Source organism: Neovison vison, chromosome 2, assembly GCF_020171115.1.
Source record: "Neovison vison isolate M4711 chromosome 2, ASM_NN_V1, whole genome shotgun sequence".
Taxonomy (NCBI): Eukaryota; Metazoa; Chordata; class Mammalia; order Carnivora; family Mustelidae; genus Neogale; species Neogale vison.
This window is the reverse complement of record NC_058092.1, coordinates 3,957,058-3,978,316: the sequence shown is the minus strand read 5'-3', so window position 1 is coordinate 3,978,316 and position 21,259 is coordinate 3,957,058. Positions and strand designations below refer to the sequence as shown.

Sequence of the window (21,259 nt, the reverse complement as noted above, 5' to 3'; positions counted from 1 at the left end):
GCCTCCCCCCACCCCGGCCTCGGTCACCTGGAGATGACACCTGGCACCTGCCATTCTTTCCTCTCAAAAGAGCTGTTTTCCCCAGCATGCCGTCTGCACAGTCTTTAGACTCAGACCCGTATGGGTCAGAGCCTGCGTTAGTTTGAAAACCGGGTATACCGATCCCTTCCATCTTGGCTGAAGCGAATCCCTGGGCCAGTCTCTCCTAAAACGGCGGCAGCAGCTGCGTCTCCGTCCCCGTCTGGTCATCTACCATTTCCACCACATAGCAGCATCTTCCGTGAAGAAAGTCACGGTAATAAAAGCATCATTTTAAAATCAAGAACAGGAATGTGTTTTTTAAAAACCTACTGTTCGGGAATGCTCAGATATGCACAGAATGGAGGGAAGAGTGTACTGGACCCCAGGTGTCCCTCGGTGTCCCAGGTGCCTGTAAGCAGCATCTCTGCCCCCCGGCCCCGTCCGGAGGGGAGCTCTGCTCTTTTCAGTTTATTGGATTTCGTTTTTCCCACACAGTAAGAGGGTTTTAATTAGTCACCAATGTTTAAAAATTGGTAGATGCCTTATAAACGTGTAGGTTCCAGTCTTGTCTGGAACCATGGCAAGGCTGGTAGCAGGAGGTCGGCATTCCTGCGGTGGGAGGCCATGGGCAGGGCAAGGCAGCGGCCCTGCTTCCCGCCCCCGATCGCCCGCCTGGCCCTGCAGACATTTGGCTCTGCAAGCCTCATCCTAAACATGCTTCCTCGTGAGCTCTCACGAGTGGGATGATGTCTGTTTTCCTGCTTGTTCTGGATGTTTAGAAAGCATTCTGGTCCTGGGGTGAATGGACATTAGTTTCTGAGATGATTGATTGACTGATTGATTGAACACAAGAAAAGCGTTGGGTGGGCAGAGTGAGAAGGAGGCTGAGAATCTCTCGCAGACCCCCCCGGCGGAGCTCAGAGGCAGATGCCATTCTCAGCCCTGAGATCATGACCCCGAGCGGAAATCAAGGGTCAGACGCTTAAGTCACTGAGCGCCCAGGCGCCCTTTGAGACTTTGATAGCTGTTAGGTTGGTTCATCTCACTCTGCTCCTTTTATAGGTTAAACATGGTTGAATATTGGCAATTTCATGTAGTTCAGCCTAATAAGAAACATGATCTAAATGTTTGCGAGTAAGTAGCATGTGTTTTCCTGGAGGGCAGTGTTGGGGTGGGGAGACCAGCAGGTGGGCAGTTGTGAACCCGTCAAAGTAAGGGGGCAGTTGAGCAAAAGCCAACACCTGCAGCCTGAGGTTTTAAGATCACCTTGGCCTGCCGTGAGCCGGCTATTCTGGCGTGTTTGTTTTATGTAACGGCTTTACCGAGACGATTCGTGCCGTCACGGGTGATTGATTTCGGTGTATTCCGGTTCGTGGCCATCACCACAGTCAACATGAGAACAGTTCCGTCCCCCCAAAGAGAAGCTCCACACCTGTCAGCTCTCACTCCCCCTCTCCCCGCAACCCCCCCAGCCGGGCAACCGTTAATCTGCTTTCTACGGTTCTGCCTGTTGTAGACCTTTCTTATAAAGGGAATCCTACAACGTCTGGTCTTTAGGACCAGGCTTCTTCCCTGAGCAGCGTGTTTTCGGGGCTGCTGTGTGTTGCTGTGTGGGTCAGGGCTTTGCTCATTTTCGTTGCTGGATCGTATCCCACTGTACGGAGGGGCCGCGTTTCCCCGTCTGCTCATCAGTTGACCCGCGTGTGGCTCGTGTCCCCTATTTGGTCGTCGTGAGTAATGCGGTCATGAAATCCGTGTACAGGTTTTTGTGTGACGACGAGTTTTTAGTTGTCGCGGGTGCACACGTAGGAGAGGAACCGCCGGGGCATAGGTAACTCTCTGTTCAGCCTTTTGAGAAACTCCCGCCTCTTTCCAAAGCGGCTGCACCTTTTCTATCCCCTCTGGCAGCGTGTGCGGGCTCTGATCTCCGCGCGCTCACTGACGCTTGCGACCTGACTTTGGATGCGGCCATGCCGGCAGGGTTTGTAACTTACTTCCCGAGGGAGTAGGGTACCTGGAGAGGGTAGGAAAAGGACCATCGTTTCGTGAGTGGCCTAGACCATCAGCTGCGGTCCGTTGTCCGCAGACTCTGCTAAAGAAGCCAGGTTCCCGCACAGGTTCCTGCTTGTGGGGCGTCAGCCATGCCCGGTCACCCCCGCAACGCCCCCGGCTGCTGCGGAGTGGGAGGGCTTTGTCTTTGACGACCGTCTTTTACAGCTCCAGGGTGGGAGGTGGCCTCCCCGTGTCTGACCTGCCGCGTGCCCCTTCTTCATGCAGGTGTCACCATGAAGCTCATGGACGAGGTGGCCGGAATCGTGGCTGCGCGTCATTGCAAGACCAACATAGTCACTGCCTCCGTGGACGCCATCAACTTTCACGACAAGATCAGAAAAGGTAACGGGCTCTGCGGACAGAGAGAAGCCGGGCGGCCACTGGCGCTCTGGCTCCCTCGGCCAGCTTGCTGGTGGTCCGCGCCCCGCGCACCCGCACCCCGCGTCTGCCCATGTCCCCAGAGGAACAGGAAGCCGGTCTTGCGCTTCGTTCTTGTTGACGCCTCCGTGAGGCTAGGATTGGTGGGCTGGGCTTTTCAGACTTGTAACACGCACAGTTCAGATGTGTCTGGGGCCTTTATGCTGCTGGGGAACGCCACCAACCCCTCTTAAAATGCTCCATGAACCGAGCCCTCTAAAGAGCTCACGAGCACGGCTCCGGTGAGCGGTGCCCCAGACCTTCCCTGTTTCCTCTGGGGGAGGAACAGATAAGCCACGATATAAGTAACAGTGGGATCCGAGCAGAGAAGCCCATGGGCCAGCAGCCAGGCAGCCCTGGGGTTTGGGACTCCCCCTGTCCCAGAGACTTGGCGGCCTCCCAGGAGAGAGGGCCAGCTCCTCACGCCCACCCCATGGGACTACTGAGGGTGTGAAGTGAGTGACCATCCCCTCCCAACACAGGGTGATTTCCACGTGTGTTGTGTCTTCTGCGGTGAGGCTCGGTGCTCCAGACAAGGAGCGCTTGCTGTGGGCTCGGGTGACGTCACTGCGGCGGGAGCCTGGCGTTGTGCGCAAGCAGCTTAGCTGGGAAGCTGTCGGGTCAGGCCGGTCCCTGGCTGCGGGTGGTGGTGGCACTGGTCTGTCCTGAGCCCCCCAAGGCCTTCCTGACCCTTGAAGGCGGCGGGGCCAGCACTGCCAGCAAGTTCTCTCTTGAACACACGGGTGGGAAAGGCCCCCAGCACGGGGCCGGAAGGGTCCTAGCGTTGGAAGGGTAGAGGCCTGCCTGCCCGCCCAGGGCCATCAAGAGCAAGTGTAGCAGGCCCTAGTAGGGTCTGGGCGATCTTAGGGTGAGGAAAAGGTGTTTGGCTCCACTCCGTCTGCTTTGCACAATCCCTTCGTACCTGGTGGGTGTTTGCCACACAGACCTCAGCGCCATTTTAGAACTGGTCCACGGAAAGTGGGTCTTGTCCTGGATTGTCCTCCGTGGGCCTCTGGTATCGAGTGCCACAGTTGCACGATCATTCGGGAATGGCAGAATCCTGTGCCAGGATTCCCTGCCTCTGTTATTCTAGAACCACTCCCCGGACCTGTCCCTGCAATCACAACTTCATTGTCAAACACAACTTCAAAATCCATAGTGGAAAAGGCATTCACGTTCCAGGACCTTGCTCTCAAGGTCTCCCAAGTGTCTCCCAAGTGCCCTTTGAGAAGCGCCACCTAGGAAAAGAGACTTTCCTAGAGAGCCCGTGTCCGCGCCGGCCGGCTCAGCGTATGTGCTCCGTGGCTCAGGGAAGCTCCCAGAGAATGACCAGAGTCTTCACCCCAATCCTTTGTACGACCAGAATTAACTTCCAAGGGGGAGCTGAGGAAGGAGAATGGTTGGTTCCTGGTCCGTGTGAATTATGGATTCGCAGGCAAACTGTGAACTCTCCTGGAGGACAAGGCCCTTTCTAGGACCCATTTAGCAAAATGAAAGTCACTGGGGCAACATGTGAGCAGCTGTCCTTGACAGATGCTGTCGGTTTCTAAAACGTTCCTCTTACTCCAAAACACAGAGAAAGGATCTTCATTTTCAGAAGGCGTAGTTCTGGCAGAACGTTCTAGTCTAGAGGGTTTCCTCCAATAGGCAGATTGAGGGGTGGCCCATGAGACCTGCCTGCTGCACCCACATAGTCCCTGCCCAGGCCCCTCGCCGGCATCCTAGCCCCGGCCCGGAGTCTGTGATCCCCAGGATCCCTTGCTGGCAGCTCCAGTCTGGACTCTGGGATGCCCCGGACCCCTCACCAGCAGCCTCTGGTGAGCAGAGAGAGGGTTTCTGCTTTCTCGGATCACTTCTTGCTTTGTACATGAAGGAATGTGGACCACACTAACAGCTATGGAGTCTGGCCTATTTCTGTGCCAGTGTCCCCCAGGCGCTGTTAGACACTATCACATGTTATTTGTTGTTTTCCAGAGGAGTGTCCCCGTGTGAAGCTGGGGACTCCTCTGGGCCACGGCGCTGCTGGGGAGCCAGCACCGGTGTCCCAGGTGGGGTGTCGGTCTGGCAGCGCGCTGGCCACACCTGCTGCAGACACAGGGTGGGCCCATCATGTCCCCAGTTCTGGGGGGGCCCAGGGCTCTGCAGGCATGACTCCTTTCCTCCCCCTTCCCCATGCTTTGCTCCTTTCTGAGGACATGCAGCAGTGTGAGGCTGGGGTGACCCTGCCCACTGGGGACTCTGGACAGCCGGCGACCCGAGTGTGCCCAAAACTCGCCGGGGGGATGGTGGGCCACATACCAGCTTGTTCTGCTTCGGTTTTCTGACGCAAACCTGTTGAGATCGCGTGAAACCCCATCCTGGGGGCTCGTGCAGCCTCCACACTCCTGCCATCCCTGATCCAGCAGGAAGGGACCTGGAGGCCGGGTGGGACCCCTGCACACTGTGCCGCAGTGGGGCGGTGGCAAAGTCGAGAGCCCTGGAGAGGGTGTTTGTGTCCTGGGGCTGCACCACGGGGGACCACAGACTGGGGGCTTCAAACAGCAGACCTTTGCACTGCCACGGTCTGGAGGCCCCAGGTCCCAAATCCAGGTGTGGGCAGAACCGCTTGGAGGTGCTAGGGGAGCCCCCCTTCCCTCGGCCAGCCTCTGGGGAGGATTTCCTGGCTCGTGGTCCCATCGCTCCAACGTCCCTCCACCTTCACGTGGCCTCTCCCTTCTCTCTGTGCTTTGCCTCGTATAAGGACATCGGTCACAGGATTTGGGGCCCACCCAGAGAATCTGGGAGGATTTCATCCAGAGAGCCTTAACTCAGCGGCATGCGCAAAGATCTGTATTCCCAGTAAGGTCCCGTCCAGAGGCTCTGACCGGCCTCACGCGGGGGTGGGGGGCACCGTTCCGCCCAGCACACGTTCTCTCTCCTTGCAGCTTGCTTCGGGCAGACACCAGCTCACTCTCTTTTGCAGAAGGGTGAGGTGGGTAAAATCTCTTCTCTGCCTCCAGTCACCCCTTTCCCCACACAGGTGTGAGGCCTTCCCTCGTGAGGGCCGACAGTAAAGTCAGCACCCAGCTCGGAGAAGGGGTTAATCTGAGGGGCTCAGGAGGGAGGCCCCCGGCTTTGAGAAGTACAGTCAGGGTTGGGGGACAGCCCCAGGCCCTGACTCCCAGGAGCAGCCCCGCTGGAGCAGAGCTGAGAAGCCCCTTGCTTCTCTGGCTTCTCTGATGAGGGAGCCGTGGCGTTCCTCCACGGGGCAGGAGACAGGCCCAGCCTCGGGACACAGATAAACAGCACAGCACATGGAGCTGCCCTCCTTTTCGTGGGCATCGAACTAACTCATCCCTAAGTTGACTGTAGAATGGGTCCAGCATAAGAACTGTGGCTGAAGTAATGATATTTTCACGGGAGAGGCATACGCAGGCGGCTGAGCAGGTGGGCACCCCAGGGCTGTGGTCACAGGGCGGCAGCGGCCCACAGCCAGTGTCCAGCCTACTCAGTCACACCACCCTGGACGGTGCCACCATAAGAGGCCACTGCCCCTCTTGGGAGGGTCTCCCCACCCTCTGACAGCTGATCTCACAGGTGGGGGAAAAGTCCAGAAAGGCAGGTGCGTGGCCAGCACACGTACCACATCCCTGTGAGTTCGCCATGGCTGCTCTAATGACTTCCCACAAAACCAGGGGCTTCACGGGCCCCAGACACCCTGTCTCATGGCTCTGGAGGCCAGGCATCTCAGAGAGGCCCACAGGGCGGCATTCCTGACGGGGGGCCTGACTGGGTGGGGTACAGCAGGGGTGGCCGGCCCTGCGAGGTGGGCTGGGCTGTCCCGGGACCCCCGCTGTCACTCAGGACAAGCTGGTGAAGCCTGAAGACTGAACTTACTTTCATTGGCCGTTTGCCCCGTTGCTGACCGTTTCCCTTCAGGATGAGAAATGGAAAGGCCTGGGCAGCGGTTGAAGACAGTAATGCTGGCATGCGGCTGCTGTCGCTGTCATGGCTCGGAAAGCCCAGGCAGGAACACTTAAAGCTGGACCTGGGTGTGGAGAAGCCGTTCTCCCCAGACTGGGTGGGAAGTGAGGGATCTTCTAGAAAATGCTCCCGGCTGTGTTACGTGAGACACTGCAAGCTGCTTCGTTAGCTCTGTGCTTTTCTGAGGAGCGCCCGCTGCTGCTGCTCTCTCTGCAGCGCCAACCCTGAGCCGTCCCTAGCGTCGGAAACCCTTGGCAGCACGACCGCTGTGGGAAGAGCAGCGCCGTGCCATCCAGCCCGGGAGACGCCCCACTCCGGGGGCACACAGCGCACCTGCCCTGAGCCGCAGGAAGCCTGCTCATCCCCACTTCTCCCGCCTGGAACCTCCCTGGGCCGCACAGCCGGCTCCTCACCACCGGGCTTGATCGACACGGGCATCCACTGCCATGGCCCAGGCCTTGTCATCCGGGTGACGAGCTCGTAGCCTGGCCATCAAATGCAGCGCCACTCACCCTTGACCCTTACGCACCTGCCGGAGCGGCGGCTGGCCCACGTGGTTGGGCTCAAAACTCTCCTGGCTTTCTCGAGCCTCGTGCAAAGCATGGCTAAGAGTTCTCCGTCAGGGGAGTCCAGCCCCAAGGAAGACCCCGCTCCATCCGTGTCTCTGGCATTGGCCTTGGCCCAGGACCCTTTTCCCACTGAGGTTACTTCGTCCTGCCTCCGGCTGTGCCCTCCATCTCGCCAGCTTTGCCTGGGGGCCCCCACCTGGGCTGTCCCCCACACCAGTTGCTGGCCACCTGTGGCTTTTTGCGTCACAATTAAAGGTAAGCAGAACGGCAGATGCTGCCCGTCCGTGGCACCGCCCGCGTTTCCAGTACTCAGTGGCTGCACGTGGCTGGTGGCTGCTGTATTCCACGGCACAGAGAGAGGACCTTCCACCATTGTGGGAAGTCTGCCGGGCGGCGCTGGCCTCTGGACGGTCTGGACTCCGTCCCCAGCGCCTGGTGCTCTGGGAGGGGCTTCCGTAGACCTTAGAGGTCCTGTGGACACTCCGCACAAAGCCTAGTGCCCCAGCGCCCCCTTCAGTGGGGTCCCAGCACCACCCAGCTCCCTGCAGCGCTAGGCACAGAGCCGTCCCACGAGGCTGCAGGGCACCCCGCTCCAAGCTCGGGCCTCCAGATGGCGTTCACTAGACAGGCCTGCTTCTTGGCTTCTTGCTGGTACCCACGGGGCTCTGCTTTTTTCTGGAATTCACAAGAGGAATTTGACAGAGGCTCCAGCTCCCAAAGTCAGTTAGGCATCCAGCGGTTGGAGCCCCCAGACAGGAGACTGGCAGAGCTTACAAGACACCAGACTTACGGTGGCCTCCTTTCATCTCGGTTGGATACTTTGTGGCAAGAGAACTGCAAGTTTTAATTTCCAGGCCTGATGGAACAGTGAACCACCGACCACCCTTCCCACTGGTCCCAGTTGCCTTTGGGGTTCGTGTATTGGTTCTTGGAGCTGCCTCAAATTTCTCGGTTCCTTGTACTGTCACAGAGTCCCTGCTTGAAACACGGGACCGTCCCATGAAGCGATAGAAACATGTGACGAAACCACGTAAAGGTTTGTAAAGTAGCATTCTCCTGATTCTGCGGTCACTTCCGATGCAGCGTTGGCAGCAGCCTCCACGGGACCGCATCAAAGTCACCCGGCGCTGCAGCAGCCCAGATAGGTGTGTGGGTTTTCTAGGGCTGCCGTGACAGTTTACCAGAAACCTCACGGCGGAAACGACACGGATTTGCTGTCTCAGTTCTGGAGGTCGGAAGTCTGACCCGGGTCTCACTGGACGGAAGTCGGGGGCCGTTCTGGAGACTGTAGGGAAGAATCCCTGCTTGCCTGTTCCGCCTTCTAGAGGCCGCCCGCCCCCTCGGCTTGCGGACCCTCCTCCGTCTCCAGAGCCGGCGAGATGGGGTGTCTCCGACCCTCGCGACGACGCTGGGCCCACTTGGATAGTCCAGGCCGGTCACCCCCTTAGAACCACATCTGTAAAGCCCCTTTGCCACGCAAGGCCACAAAACCCCCAGGGGCAGGGGATGAGGACATGGACAGCTCTGGTGGCTGTTGCTTCCCCGGCTGTTGCGGTCTGTTAATTCCGCTCGACGCAGGCAGGTAGAGCTCCAGACCAGCTCTGAGCACTGCCTTCTCCCCACCCTGTGTCTTCTCCTAACGCTCTGTAGACAGGACCGGCGCAGAGAGCACAGGAGAGCAAGAAGTAGCTCAACCCTGTGGGCTTCAGGGAGGCGTGGCGAGGAGACGCCCCTCAGTCTGCCCGAAGCCCCTCAGCTGCTCGAACCCAGCACCTCCGAGGCCCCAGGGGATTCACAGCGAGGCCTCGGGGTAGTGAGCGCTGGAGGTCGGGTCCAGAGGGTACTTAGGTCCTGGAGTCCTGAGTCCCGGCCTCTCAGACCTCGCTCACATGCTGGGCGAGCTGAGCCGCAGCCCTGGCCTCCCTGTGCGGGGACCACGACCACTGTGGTCACGTCTCCGCGTCCAATCTGGCACAGGTGCTGATCAACTGGGACCCAGGGAGAAAGGGCAGGGTTTTTAATGCTTTGCTACCCTGTGTTCCTCACAAGCTGAAAATGTAAAGCCTCCCTTGTGCATGCTGTAGCCCTTCTGAGTCATGTAGACGACACTAGAAGCAGACCCCTGGCCAGCATATACACACGCTCGCTACAGAAGAAGGAAAATGTGATCTGCTTTAAACGTTACTTATTACCATGTTGGTGCAACTCTGCACCCAGAGACCCCCAAGAGCACTGTGTGGGCTCAGTCTGCCCTTAGCTCAAGACGGCTGTTAAACAGAAGGGCACTCAGACCTTACCAGAAATTTCTGTCCTGGGCTTCACGTCCACGTAACAAAATTAATGTGGGCGAGTGACCTCCACGTGGCCACATTTGGAGGCTCACTGTTCCTCACAACCTCCCTGAGCTACTTCCTGTGCCTATTTGCAGGTGAGGAAACCAAAGCCCAGTGTGGGTCCTGGCTGGCCACCTGCCCAGTGTGCTCCGGAGCCTGCGGAACCCGAGGTCCTCCTCAGAGCCCTGTAGCCTGGGCTGTGGGCCATCTTGGGGCCGCTCCAAGAACCTGCCTTTCAGGGAGACACTCGGTGGGGAATGGCTGTTCTCACTTCAGCAGCTCAGAGAACTGGTGCCCCCTCCTGAACTCCCCCACCACCCCTGGCCGGGAGGGTGACCTGACACCCAGAGCCTGTCCGGCGGGCTTGTGACTCCTAGCGCCGATGACAGGGGCCATTTTCCCCCCTAAACTTGTCATGCCGGGTCCTCTGGGTGGATTTGGACGTGTGACCTAGTGGGAAAGTCCCCAGGCAGTGTCTCAGCACTTTGGACCACTCTGCCTCCGCTGTCCCCGACAAAGGGGACCGTGTCTCGCAGTTCCTGTTCCCCCGTCTGCAGTTCCTCGGGGAAACAGAAGTGAACGTGAGCACAAGCCGACCCGGGCTGCGGTCCTTCCCTGTCTCACGTGATGTCCCAGTGTCCCAGGCGAAGTGCTCCTGGCACGCCCTTCCTGTGATTCTGCCCCTATACCTGGGATGGAATGAGCCAGACTCTGTGGGAAGGAGCCTGACTCCCCATCCCCATGAGATCTCTGGGCATCCTGCCTCCGGCCTTGTGTCCAAGCCCCATGCTCCCCGGTGAGCCATGTTGATGGCCTTGCCCCACCCCCGCGTGGGGAAGGGGCCTGCTGGCCTCTGGTTTAGGCTTTAGTCCCCAGAGAAATCACCGCCCCAGTCTCAAGGAATCTGCAGGAAGGGGGAGCCAGTCCCAGCTGAGCCTTGGAGCAAGTTCTGTCCACCAGAACCGCGCATGTGTGGGCCGCTGTCCTCACCACCCTCTGGGCGGTGAGCACCTGCCCCTGCTGACCCCTGGGCTCATGAGAGCCGAGCGGCGGTCACAGGCAGTGAGCAGGTGGAGCCCGGGGCCGCCTGGCTGGGGGGGGTGACTAGGTTGGCCGGGCCGGTGTGCTGCCTTCCGGCAAGGCATCCACACGCCTGGGGTGTGACCTCGCTTCCAAACGTAGGTGCGCCCACGGGGTCATTCCAAACAGAGCCTCCAACTTGGGGACCACAGAGCACTTCAGGGGTGTCCTGACCCCCTGAACCAGAAGCAGCATTGATGTGATCTCTGCCTCTAGGAGAGCCCCCGTGGCCATCACAGGTTCTCCGGGGGTAGAGACGCGATGACGGGAAGGATGCAGGGATGGGTTTGCCCGTCCTCCTCCTGCCCGGGTGCCGAGCCGCCCGTAGTAACTCTGGCAGAGGCTGGTGAGCCCGTGAGGGGCTGCTCCTGTGGGTCACGGAGGCAGAGTCTCACGGGGCAGCGGGACTTGGGACACACTCATGTGTGCTGGGTGCTTTGTTCGTGACTCCGTCCTCGTAGAGCTCCCGTAATGCCCCCAGCACTGACGGCGCGGCCTTCCCTCCCGGAAGTGGCTGTGCAGGACTTGAAGCACTCCCTGTAAGTATGAAATTGAATGTGGCATGGAACGTTCTGGAACTCTGTAACATGGAATAACCCCTCCCTGCTTCTGGCCTGCCCACACACTCACCTCTAACAGTCCCCATGCTGTCTTGACTTTCTGTCCTCCTGGGTCTTTAAACGTGTCTCGTGCCTGTGTCCTTGGAGCTCGGACGTCAGGGTTCCCAGGATTGTTAAAATGTCCCCTCAGCCAGCACTGGTTCCGGGGAGTGCCGGGACTCAGCATCGTGTGCCAGGCTTGGACAGGGATTGCCTTGAACCCAGCCTGGAATGAGGCCATGCTGGGGACAGGGGCTGGGGGAGCCGTTCTGGCCACTCATCGTTGGGGGTGCAGCCGGGTGTCAGCCCCTCCACCCCGGAAGTCCTGAGGCTCGGTGCTGCCTTGTGGTCCGGAACCAACCTATCGGTGACGATAATGACCATGCTGAGAGCCTTCCTCCACTGGGCCCCTAGCACCTGGCTCATCTCGTGTCTTCCCCGTGGTCACCCTGGGAGACAAGTCCAGTCTGTATAGGAAAACACTGGGCTCCGTGACGAAAAGGCAGCAAGGCAAGGAAAGGCCAAGGCTGGCTGGCAGACGAGAGCCTGTGAGCGGGTGGTGGGGGCGCTCTAGGTTGGGAAGCTGCCAGGGTGCGTAGTCCTGACCCAAGGGCCACGGGGAGGACAGGGGGGTTCAGTTGAGGTTGAGAGGGACAGGGGCAGTGGGGACAGTGTTGTGGGAATGTAGGACTCTGAGTCGTGATCAACAAGGGAAACCTTGCCAGTCTAGGCAGGTGGTGAGCACCTGGGGACTAGACCAAGGTCAGGGCCTCAGCTGTATGGCAGGGCAACTCCCAGGACAGCTCTGGTCCCGTGAGCAAGCCGCTGAAGAGACAGAGCCAGACGGCACAGACGCAGTCTTATAGGACACAAGGGTGGGGGGTGTGGGCTGAAGTGCGCGCAGTGGCTCCGGGGGACGTGGGACCAGGGAGCTGGGAAGGTACCGGGCACAAATGAGGTCACAGGGTGGACAGTGTGGGCTGGCGTGGCCTTAACGTGATTTCAGAGAGACAGAGCCAGCTCACCCCGCGGCTGCCTGAAAGCAGGTTCAGGAGGCAGGGGGCCAGGTGACAGCCACCACTCCGAGTGATCACGTGAACACCGAAAGCAAACACCTGCTCCCAAGGCAGGTGAGCCTTTAGGCACCATAACGAGGCCTGGAGAGAGCTTGCCATTTCCATGTCGGCGTAGTTGTTAGATGCTGCCTAACCCGGTGTCTCTAACGCCCTCCGGGACACTGCTGCCTGTGCCCTTCCCCGCCCCTCCCTCGGCGCCCCGCTAACCGGCTGTGCGTGCTCCGCAGGCTGCGTCATCACCATTTCTGGCCGCATGACCTTCACGAGCAACAAGTCCATGGAGATCGAGGTCCTGGTGGACGCCGACCCCGTGGTGGACAACTCACAGAAGCGCTACCGGGCGGCCAGTGCCTTCTTCACCTACGTGTCCCTGAGCCAGGAGGGCAAGTCGCTGCCTGTGCCCCAGCTCGTGGTGAGTGAGCGTCCGCCCTTCTTGGGGGCAGGGCCCGGGCCTGGCCGCTCCCTGCCCCGGTGACCTTGGCTGCCCTGCCCCTCAAACGGGAAGGCCTTCCCCCGGGGGCTGTGAGGTCAGACCGGGCCGACAGGACTAGAGGGCTGTCCTTACCAGCTCCTTGCTCTGGGGCTTCTCTCTCAAGGCTGAGTACAGGGCCCAGGGACTCCTGGCGCCGTGTGTAAAAGCTAAAATGGGGCTGAGGACCCTCCCGAGGGCTGGGTTCTCAAGAAGCCTTGGCCTGAGTGTCGTGCCTGATGGGGACTGAGCCAGACCCCGACAGCATGAGGCTGGACATCCGGGGACCCAGTGCTTGCTGCCACCACAGGGTCCCGGGCCTGGAATCCCAGCAGTCTGACAAGTGCTGGACGTAGGGAGAGTCGAGGAGAGTCAGGGAGCCAGAGGCAGCCGAGGTTCAGAGTGGGCGATGGGGAAGGGGGCGGTGAGTGGGGAGGGTGCTTGGCTGGAAGGTACTCGGGGACTGCGGAAGGAATGCATGCATGCGTGCTCGCGGCTTACAGGTCTCCCCCGAGGCCAGTGATGGTTCTACCGGAAGCCTCGCACACCCCTTACCAGTGCCGGTCGCAGAGGTGTCCCTCCTGGACCTCGTCCAGACACTAGCAGCCTGCCTCCTGCTGCTCCCCACAGCCAGAGCCACCCCGGCCCTGGGGAGTGGGGCCCCCACTGCTGGCTCCCCTGTCACCTGGCGAGGACCCCTCAGTTCAGCAAGGCTGAGGCCCCTGTGGAGGGTCGTGCACCCCGTCCTGGGAGCCCAGGCTCGGGTTCAGCGCATGACCTGGGGCAGCTCGGGCCACTTCTGATGGCTCCCGAGCCTGTCGCTAGAGGCAGCTCTCCTGGGGCTGCAGTCAGAGCTCCCCGCCCTGGGGGGGGGTGAGGGGGAGCGGGCAGAGTGGCCAGGGCCGGGGGCGCCTCTCTCAAGCAGCTGGCACGTTGTGGCCCCCTGCCGCTCCCGCTGTGCCCCAGGGAGAGCCTGAGTCTCTGGCAGGAGGAGAGCAGGCACCGAGAACCTTCGACAGGCAGGCCGCAGGGAAGACCTCACTTCTCTCCCACGTGCCGCTTCCCTCGGCCCCCCGTCAGAGCTGTACCCCCAGCAGCCCCCCAAGGCAGGGAGCCCCACACAGCCCTCCGACCTGCCTTGCCTGAGTGTGAGGACTAGGGGTGGGTGTGCGCCCCATATGCTGACCTGCAGCCCCGCAGCCTTGCCAGGATGGCTCTGCCCCACCCTGTCCCCTTGGCTGATGTGCGTCTGTTCCCCCAACCGCCCCAGGCCTTGACCTTTGCAGCACCTGCCTCTGGGTCTTAGGCCACTTCTCAGAACCTCGCCTGCTTCTCGTGGTCCTCAAACACAGGCTTCCCCACTTCTCTCCTGGACCCTTGTCTCATCCTCCATATTGTCACAGTGCCCCATCCCGAATGCTGAATTCTGTCTCACACAGGCAAATACTTGCTCCCTGTTCTCGTTGGCCTCTGGGCTCCAGCAGCGCGGCCCGATCCAAGCACGCTCTGCACCTTTGCTTTGCCAGCCTGGCGTGATGCCCCAGGCCTCAGTGGAGCCCGTGCTCCCTTGGCATAGGACCGCAGTGTCCAGATGGTCAATCCATGACCCCAAAACACCAAGCCCTGATGGCCGCCTGCCGCGCCCTTCCCTCCTCCTCGGGTAGTTGGGTCCAGGCCTCATGCCATGAGCTTTGTTCTGCGTTCGCTGTTCAGGCCCCGATCAGCTTTGCCAGCCCTGCCTCTCCCCGTGGGGTCCCAGCACGCGTCTCAAACGTGATCTGTCCTGAGTTGAACTCGCTGTCTTTCCTTAGAAAATCCCACTGGTCCTCACGGGTTCCCTCTCTCAGTGAGCCTGGGAACATGCCTGGCTCCTCTCTCCCCTCTTGCTCAGCCCCGACACCCACTGTCCCTATGCCCCATGGCTGCCTGGGTCACTGCTCAGCCCCAAACGGTATGGCCCCAGGCCAGCTGCCCTCCACCTGACACCACACTAGAACCCAGGGAGCTTGTTTAAAACTGAATCAGGTTTTCTCCCTCTCCCACCTAATCTGCTCAGCAGCCTCTGTGCCCTCAGCACAGGGTCCTGTGACGCTGGCTTCTCTGGCCTCAGGTCCCAGACTTGTTCCTGCCTCAGGACCTTTGTACACACTGTCTGTCTGCCTGGACACCTTCCCTCAGACCATTGTGGAGCCAGGTCCTTTCACTGTTCCTCAGCTAGCTCGTCCTTAGATGACCTTCCCTCCACACTGGAGGTAAAGCCTGACCCCGACCACTGCCCAGCGACTCTCTGTCCCCAGACCATCTCCCAGCAGCCGGCACCACCTCTGAGCCTCTGGTACATCCGGCCCATCATGTGATCCCAGGATACCCAGCGCAGAGTGGGGCTCAGGAAAATGCCCGTGGGTGGCTGATGGGCCTGCTGGCCTCTCCAGCCATATTCCTCCCCCACACTGCCCAGTGTCCTGCTGCTGGACAGTCGGCAACTGCATGTCCCTGAGCACCCCAGGGACTCTAATCCTAACACACACCCCCACTGTCACGCTCACACGTGCTGTCATCTTGCCACCTGCAATCTGGTCAGGGCACTGGTGCAGGACTTTGTGGTCCTAAGCTCACTCTTCTTGGGTGCCTCTGTTGCCTCATCTGTACCACGGGGACAGCCCTAGTGGAGTGCCTGCTGCGAGGGGTGGGTGAGGGCTCTGGGGGCTACTTTACATGTCTGGGAGCGCCACACTCGTCCGCTGCTGTTGGCTGCGCTTTGGGGAGCCCTCCCACTGGAGCTGACGCCCTCCTGGAGGGAGCCAGTAAGCAAGTGGGGACAAGGGACCGTGTGAGACGCTGGGGAGAGTCCTGAGGGAAGAAGCAGGAGGTGAGGGGTCGGCCTCCCCTGGGAGAGTTGTTGCTGCCTAAGGAGGCTCCTTCTGAGGAGGACCGCACAGGCCACTTGTTCTAGCGGGGCCTGGTGTTGGGGACAGGGGAGCCGTTTCCCAGAGACCATCTGGGTCAGAGGAGCCAGGGACTTGGAGGTCTGGGGCTGGAGCTGGTCGCCCGAATGAGGAGAGGAAGGGGCAGGAACACACCAGAGGCCACCCCGCTGATCCTGGCCAGGCCCAGCCCCGGGACCCAGCCTCCTGACCACAGGGGCCTTTCCTCTGCTGTCAGCTGAGGGGGCTCAGCGGCCTGCAGGGCTCCCCACGTGGGTCCGAGAGTAAGCACAGCCGAGGAGTCAGACCATCTTCGTTTCACAAAGGCTCATTCTGAGTAACTGTGAACTGACAGGGTTTTCTGGCCAGGTCCAAACTGTTCTCCGTAGCTGAGCTGTAGGCTCGCCCGTCCGGAGCCCAGCAGCTGCTGTGGGCTGCCCATGGCCAGCATGCACCCCGGAACTCAGCCTGCTGGCGAGGCCAGTGCTGCAGCCAGGAGCCAGGGATCGGCCTCCTGTGGACAGTGCCTGCGGGCCAGGAGCCCTTAGTGGGGGTACCCATGACCTTCACAGAGGCGGAAAGCAGTCCTGGGTCTGGGCCAGTCTATGTGCCTGCCCCCTTTCTAGAAACCTGTGATGTGGGCCACAGGTGGAGGGCCAGCCCAGAGGAAGGGGTGCTGGTGCCTGGCAGGTGGGGCAAGATACCTGCCTGAGTGAAGGGGACAGTGGCTGAATCCCTAGGTTTGAGGGGCCGGCCGTTAGCGAAGGCCATGTCTTCCTGCCGGCCGGCTACACGCTGATCCGGGCTGCTCCGGCTTGCTAATTAAAGATGGTCTTTGATTCTTCATGGAGGTGGCCTGGGGCCCAGCCTCTGGCAGGGAGGGTGGGCAGCTCCCCAGAGAGGTTTTTGGCTCATCCTGTGCATATACTCCCTTGAGGACTGCCCGTTGGACACCATCTGTCCCCCGCAAGCACACTCGGGCTCCCCACCGCCAGCGTGCCTGTGCCCGTGGGGGGCGCTCAGCCCTCCTCCCCTCCCCGCCCCCCGTTGTCAGCAATTCTTCTACCTCCTGCCTATTTTTAGCTTCCATCCCCAGGGCCTGGCTGACACGGAAGGCAGCGTTGCTGTTTGGAGTTTTTCTTGATGAATATTTTATGTTGGGGAGGCTGTGCCGAGGCCAGCTGCTGCTGGCACTTTCCAGGCTAATCAGTGAAGAAGCAAGTGCGGAGCATGGAGCCAGGCTACTGGTCCAGACAGCAGGCCCAGGCCCCCCGGCTGCCCTGCCTCTCTCTGAAGGCCTCTCTGCGGCCATGACCTCTGACCTGGGGGGTAGAAACACGCCCCGGATTTCGCTGAGCACGGCTCAAAAGGGGCCAGTGCAGAGACAGGGTGGACACCTCCAGGGTCTCAGGTCGGTCCTGGAACGCCCTGTGGGTGACTTTTTCTAGCCCCTTTTCATGTCCAGGGGCGTGAGGACCACATTGTGTGTGTTAAAGACGGAGTCGGCACTGTTCTGGGCGCCCACCTGCCTCCCATGCCCTGGCTGAGTCTTGGGTGCCGCTGCCCTGGAGGGCCACCTGGGGGATGTGTGAGGACGGAGGCACCAGCAGTGCAGGGGTCCTGGCGCCCTGTGAGGGTGATGTGGGTCCACACAGGGCCCCTTGGGCTGAGGGGGAAGCCTGGAGCCCATCCCAGGCTTGTAGGTGGTACAGGGTTTAAGCCCTTCATTACTTTGTGGATCTTTTGGAAAAGGAATGTTTGCCCCTGTGAACTGAGGCCCACGTGGGGGCAGCAGCAGGTATAGTGTCGCCGAAACAGGAATGCTCTGCTTCCAGGAAACCCAAACCACAGTGAGCCTGCCCCGTCATGGAGGGTCTTGGTCACAGAGTGTTTTGGCCAATGCTTATAGACACCCACTTCTTGCTAGACCAGGGCCTGGACCCGGAGGCCTCCGTCTCAGCCAATGAAATGGTCTGGAAGTATTTTCTAGGTTGAAATGGGAGGTGGCGAGGAAATCAGGGGTGCAGCTGTCCCTTTGTCCTTCTCGCACGAGGCCCACCCCAGCCCGTGAGCTCCACATGGAGCACCGTGAGAACACATGTGTGGAAGGCACGTTATTTTCATGCTTACTGAGCACCCACTCGAGATGCCCGGGGGTGCCCGCCTAGCCCTGTGCACATGCATGGCCATTCCCTGTCACCTGGGAAGGGTCGGGTGGGGTGGGTGTCTAGGTACACATAGTGACCACAGTCTGGTCCTAAGGAGCTGGGGTGTCCATGGAATGCTGACCTACTTCCCCTTTGCTATTGGATCTGGCCTGGGGAAGCAGGGGAGAGGGTTCCCATCCCACAGACAGGCAACCAGATGGCTAACTCTGGTCCAGGGGACCAAGTGTGGGACCCTGAGCCTCAGTTTCCCCACTGGAGCCATCCGGGGCCTCTCACCAGCCACCAGCCCCCCGCTTCTCTGGACCCATGCCTGAGCCCAGACATGTGGCAAGGCAGAGGCTAGGGTCCTCCAGATGGCCCCATTCCTCAGCCACCAAGGAGACTGCCACTCTGCTGACCGTGGCCAGGCCTGCTCTGCACAGCCACCGTGGCAAGAGGAACTACTCCCCCAGCTTGTAAGACAGCGCGTCCCTACACAGGGCTTGTCGTGGCCAGGGTCCCCAGCATGGGGAGATGCGTCAGCGGGCCAGAATGATTTCCTAACTTGAGAAACTCAGATGCGCCGTGGTGCAACACGGTTGATGCCGTTCCTGGAAGGGGGCGAGAAGCCGCACGACCGACAGAGCCATGCCGCCCCTCCTTGCCGTCCTGCACAGGGGTGAGTCCAGGATGACACTGTTCGTGAAGCTTCTTGACCCAGTGATCCGTTCTCCCTCGGTTCTGGGTGCTTCACAGAAAGTCTGTCTCGTGATGGGAAATGCTCCTGTCAGCTGAGTGGTTCATGCTGGGAACTTTAGTGTCTGGTGAGAATCGGGGGTGTGGGTGCCCCAGGGGATGTGGGTGACGGGGTGCAGCCCCTGCCTGCACGTGTCCCTGGACACTCGGCTGTGTCCCTGACCACTGGGTAACGGCCTCTCTCGCTGGTACAGCCCGTGCTCTGGAGATCCCACCCAGTTCACGTCCATAAGGGGGAAGGCCCATGGCACCAACAGTACCCATTTTCCTGTTAACATGCTGGCAGTTTCTACTCATGAACAACCTGTCTGGTTGCTTCATTGCCGCGTTTTCAAATCCTGGTGCGCCCTTGCTATTCTAATTTCTGTAAAGCGGGACAACCCAGCAGCAGGCGCTCCGAGGGCCCTGCTAGGCCTGACCTTGCGTGGTGCCTGGAAGGCGGCTGCAGGAGGGGAGGCTCGTGGCTGAGACTTGCAGAAGGTGCAGCGGAAAGGGGGATCCCAGATGGTCAGGGCGCCCCGGTTCTGCGGTGGTCACCCTGCACGGTCATAAGGGGAGAGGCCTGGGCAGGTTGTGGGGACCCAGCCCGGGGCTCGCAGCCGGGCACCCTCCTGCCCGGGCTTGCTGGGGCAGAAGGCGGCGCCGCCTACCCTGGACACGGACGAAAACACCGCTGCTCGGTGGCACCGTGCTCTCTCTGCAAAGTCCCGTGGCAAAGACCCTGTGAATCCAGGGACACGGTACTCAAAGTGTAGCCAAAAGTGCAGGGAAGAAACAGGCCCCGGGAACCCCCACAGTGGCCAGAAGGATGCGGAAGAGCCTCCCCTCACACACACGCACGCGCATGTGGACACAGACGGGAGCGTGTCAGCTTTGCCAGCAGGACAGGAAGTGCTACTTCTGGGGCTTTATCCCTGGCTCGGTGTGCGGGCCGCTCCCAGCCATACCTGTGTCACCGGGGCAGGCTCCTGGGGAGACCCCGAATGGGCAGAGCTCTGGACTTGCTGGTGACAGGAGATGCCTAACCATGTGTCCACTGAGCAAAACTACTGGTTTTGAAGCTTTAGCACAAAGACCACACCAATTTGTTATTTGCTTTTTTGGTTTGATCTTCCGTTGGTTTGATCATCTGTTCATTCAGCAAATGTCCCCTGGGTCCTCGCTGTGTCCCAGGCACAGTGCAGCTTCAGACCCAGGACAGGAAAGACGGACTCGACGCACAGTGCGCCCCCACACAGGGTGGGGGGCTCAAGTGAGGGCACAGGTTCTGGCCAGGCCCGCCCTCAGCATGTGGCTGTTACGATCTTTGTCCCTGTACGGGTGTGGCGGAGTGCTCCCAGGAGCACGTGCTGTGACCCATCCCCACCCCCACCCTCATCCCCGACGCCTTGGGAGAAGCTGCTGAGAGGCCACCCAGCAGGGCCGAGTCCTCTTTCACCTTCTCTACCGGAGACCGTCACCCTTCGCTGCCTTTCCCCAGCCCCCCGCGCTCCCTGCCGCCCCCTCAGCCTCCTGCCGGCCTCTCCTAGGGGCGTCCACGGCCACACAGCAGATCAGTTCCACAGCGATCTCACTGTTGGAGCCGCCGCCGCGATGAGCCCCCTGGCCCTGGTGTGTGCCTCGGGCAGGGCGGTGAGCGGCTTCCCAGGTGCCCGGCCCCACCCACCGAGGTCGCGGTCACCGGTGGAGCCCCGCTCTGGGGACACAGCTGCTTGCCAGGCTAGGGCTCCCGGATGCCAAGCTTGTCCCTGCCAGGCCGCGTGGAATGGCCCCAGTCATCAGAAGACGTCCTAATTGCCGGCACAATTGTCCCAAGGCCCCTCCTGTCTCACGTTATGAAGACTGGAGCGGGCGCGCGGTTTCCTAATTAAGAATGTCTGTGTCCCTCCGGCCCGCAGGAAGCGGTTCTGTCACGACGGGAAACCCTCTCCGCACCAGCCTTCCTTAATCACAGAAAGGGCGAGCTACTGAGTCTGCGGAGGGTGGGACTTAGTCACTCGCCTCTGCGCCAAGCTCCAAATGTGTGTGCTCGCAGCACAGAAAATGCAAACTGGGAAACATCTTGTCTGTACTGTGGGCTCTGCGAGCCACGGGCTTCCCTCCAGGGGCAGGGAGCCCGGGAGACAGCAGCTGGCAGGGGGAGCCGGAGGAGGGAGGGAGAGGCCGCCGATGCGAGGCCCCTGCAGCCGCCAGAGCAGAGGGGGCGGGGACGCTTCTGCCCCCCGGCTCTCTGTGGCTTGGGGTGAGGTGGCAGAGGCCTAGCTCCCTGACAAGGACCCCCGGGGAAGCCCTCCTCCCTGGGCCGCACGGCGGGTGGGCAGACCGGAGTCTGTCTCTGAGGCTGTGTGTAGCGTGAACGTGTCCTGGGCGCACACGCGTGCACACGTGGCCTGACTGCTGTGCACGTCAGAAAACAGAAAACGCCTTGCCCTGGGAAGGGGGGCCAGCCCTGAGGCCACATGGCTGAAGCCCAGAGCCTGGGTTCCTTGCCACCCCTCCACGTCCCTTCCTCGTGCCTGTGGGAAGCGGTGCGCCAGGGTCCACAAAGGGTGCGAGCAAGCGCTCAGGCCATCAAAAGACACTGGCCTGTGGTCCAGAGCCCCCTGCCCTGCCAACAGCCCTGGGCACCCGAAAGCATATGTGATTTCCCATGGAGGAGCTTTTTCCTTCCCCCCAGCACCCTCAGCCCTCCATTAAAAACAGCCACGGCCAACAACTTCTGTATTTATTTACTTAGCCGGGTGGAGGGAGACGGGAGGTGGGGACGCAGCAGCTGGGCCGTGGGTGGGGACCGTGTGCAGGCAGCCATCTGTCTGGCTCCGTCAGCTTCACACCCGGCAGGGAAGGGGTGGC

The 21,259-nt window shown here is 60.7% G+C and overlaps 1 protein-coding gene across 3 annotated transcripts in view; it reads left to right on the top strand.

Moving 5' to 3' along the window:
- ACOT7 (acyl-CoA thioesterase 7) overlaps positions 1-21,259 on the top strand; it is a 92,979-nt gene that overhangs the window by 65,087 nt on the left and 6,633 nt on the right. For all 3 annotated transcript variants that reach the window (XM_044237018.1, XM_044237017.1, XM_044237019.1), the window contains exons 7-8: positions 2,299-2,415; positions 12,338-12,522. In XM_044237018.1, coding sequence (XP_044092953.1) covers positions 2,299-2,415; positions 12,338-12,522 — 302 coding nt within the window. The remainder of the gene's footprint in view (positions 1-2,298; positions 2,416-12,337; positions 12,523-21,259) is intronic.